This window comes from Nematolebias whitei, chromosome 14 (assembly GCF_014905685.2).
Source record: "Nematolebias whitei isolate Nwh7 chromosome 14, NemWhi1, whole genome shotgun sequence".
NCBI lineage: Eukaryota > Metazoa > Chordata > Actinopteri > Cyprinodontiformes > Rivulidae > Nematolebias > Nematolebias whitei.
This window is the reverse complement of record NC_056511.1, coordinates 45009829-45012231: the sequence shown is the minus strand read 5'-3', so window position 1 is coordinate 45012231 and position 2403 is coordinate 45009829. Positions and strand designations below refer to the sequence as shown.

General features: G+C 39.5%; 1 protein-coding gene across 1 annotated transcript; it reads right to left on the bottom strand.

Annotated features, from left to right (window-relative positions):
* Positions 1-872: 872 nt before the first annotated feature.
* Positions 873-2403, bottom strand: LOC119420723 (stomatin; the record flags this gene model as incomplete). The annotated part of the gene is given in 5 exon segments (XM_037688153.1): positions 873-1061; positions 1172-1306; positions 1805-2008; positions 2154-2236; positions 2331-2403. Coding segments are annotated over 5 exon segments (684 nt in total), but the record flags the coding sequence as incomplete, so codon positions are not given.

Below are 2403 nucleotides of genomic sequence, written 5' to 3'. Positions count from 1 at the left end.
TTCCATTGACCATTTTCTCACTATTCTCTTTATTACAGGTTGCCTCTGAACAAGGGGTTTATATTTTGAGCAGAGAAACACAAGATTGTAATCTGATTTGCCAAGAGGGGGGGTCTTGCTTGAGCGATGTATGAATCCTTGACGTGCATAAAACAAGTCCAGCATTTTGTTTTCTCTGGTAGAGCAGCTGACAAACTGTTGGGATGTCAGAAGTGTAGCAGAGAGTGAGACATGATTAAAATCCCCAGATATTGCAACAAATGCACTAGGGTGTTGTGTCTGTAGCTTAGCAACCTCGGAGCTGATGACGTCACATGCAGTCTCGGCAACAGCATTGGGTGGAATGTAAACAGTTGCCAAAATAACACTGTTGAACTCCCTTGGTAAATAATATGGATGACAACTTAGTGCTAACAGTTCAATATCTGCATTTCTCTGTTTTTCTTTTGATGCTTGTAATTAATTTTCAGTACAATCGTGATTTTCATTGTTACTTTTTTTCAAGAAATTACTCCCATTGATTTTATTGTTAAGCACTTTGGTATCTGCTGCTGTTTTAAAAGTGCTTTATAAATAAAGTCGACTTGACTATATTTAACCTGCTGTGGATCCGTTGTATAATATCAGAAAATGCACACATTTTATATTGAAACATAAACTTTATTTGACTCCATTAAAATTACACATTAGATTGGCCTGATCACAGCTTGACTATAAAACAGAAAGGTTTTGGTATGAAAACTCTTGATAAAAGCCATGCAACATTAGCATTATACTGCATCCTGACAGTTTCGCTTTCTTTTAGCATAGCCCACAAACATAGCTCAGCATAACAGTGATTAGCACATGTATGTTTGTGTGAAGCAACAACTTCATTTTTTGATGAAGTGAGATATGACGTCCATGGGCAGCGGAAAGATGATGGTGGAGTTCTTCTCGGCTGCAATGGTGTTGAGGGTCTGCAGGTAGCGAAGCTGCAGAGCCGATGGGGACTCTGCAATCACAAGGGATGCTTCCTTTAGAGCACGAGATGCATTCATCTCCCCTTCTGCTGCAATCACCTATAACAGTATAGAGACATAAGTTAATAATAACAAATAATCACAATTTGACATGGTGCATGCGTCTTTATTGGTCCTTTCTGAGCTTGTTTTGCACTGCATGTCCTAACCTTAGCCCTGGCCTCTCGTGCTGCCTCTGCTTCGGCAGCCATTGCTCTTTGCAGCTGAACGGGTAGCTTCACATCTTTTATCTCCACACGCTCCACCTTGATGCCCCAATTGTCTGTAGCCTCATCCAGGTTGAACTGGAAAAGACAAAAATAATTGATGGTCTCAAACTTCAGGCTTATAATTAAATATGATATTTATAATGGGTTTTTGTTGTGCATTTAGAAAGAAAGAAGGGCATTGTTCTGCTCACCACTAATGTGTGTACATTTCATGTACACACCACACGTCAAATTAGAGACTGAAAGTAAACAAGGCCTACCAAACACATCCCTCTTCATGTAATTCAGTACAAAAAGCTATAACTGCAGTTAAATTCAGGTGGGAAAAAAGGGTTACACCACAATGTAACAAAATTATACAAGACACATATTTCCTCTTGGGAAAAAAAAACATCAACATTTTCTACACGCACCGAATTTGTGTTGGCCCAAATGTCCTGTAAAGTGTGACTAAATGATATGAGGAAGAAAAACCTGCACTGCCTTGAAAAATATTGACTTAGTTTAAATTCCACTTGCGAAGAATAAAAAAGCAACTAAAATGCAGAGCTGGAACGTGTTGAGTTTCTGTACCTGCATGCTTTGAGAAATGCCCTCTCGATCAGACAAGACCTCAGCCAGGTTCTTAGTACCCAAAACGTTTCTGAGGGTGGTCTGAGCCAGCAATCGAGTGGAAAAGTCAGCATTAGTCACGTTGGCAACAGAGGCGATGGGATCACTGACCCGGAAGTACACCACGCCATCTACGCAAACAGTAACTGAGTCCTTCGTCAGGATCTAGGGGAGAAATACATGATCCAGATGATGCATGGCCACAGACTTTTAAATAAAACTATGCACTTTTGTTTAAACATAAAAATGTTATCAGAATTCTGTAAATGTACATTTTCCTCAAACGTGTGCAAAGTTCTGTGCCACTTGCCTCTTGTGGAGGAATGTCAAATGAAACGGTTCTCAGATCCACTTTCACAATAGAATCGGTGCAAGGCAAAATAAAAAAGATTCCTGTTCATGAAAAAAAAGAACTATGATTATTTTATTAATTTATCTAAATTAGAGAATCTTTTATCACAACTGATGAAGAAAAACAAATCTTCACCCGGTCCTTTGGCCTTCCTGTCTGTGATGCGTCCCAGTCTAAAGATGACGGCTCGCTCGTACTCCTGAACAAT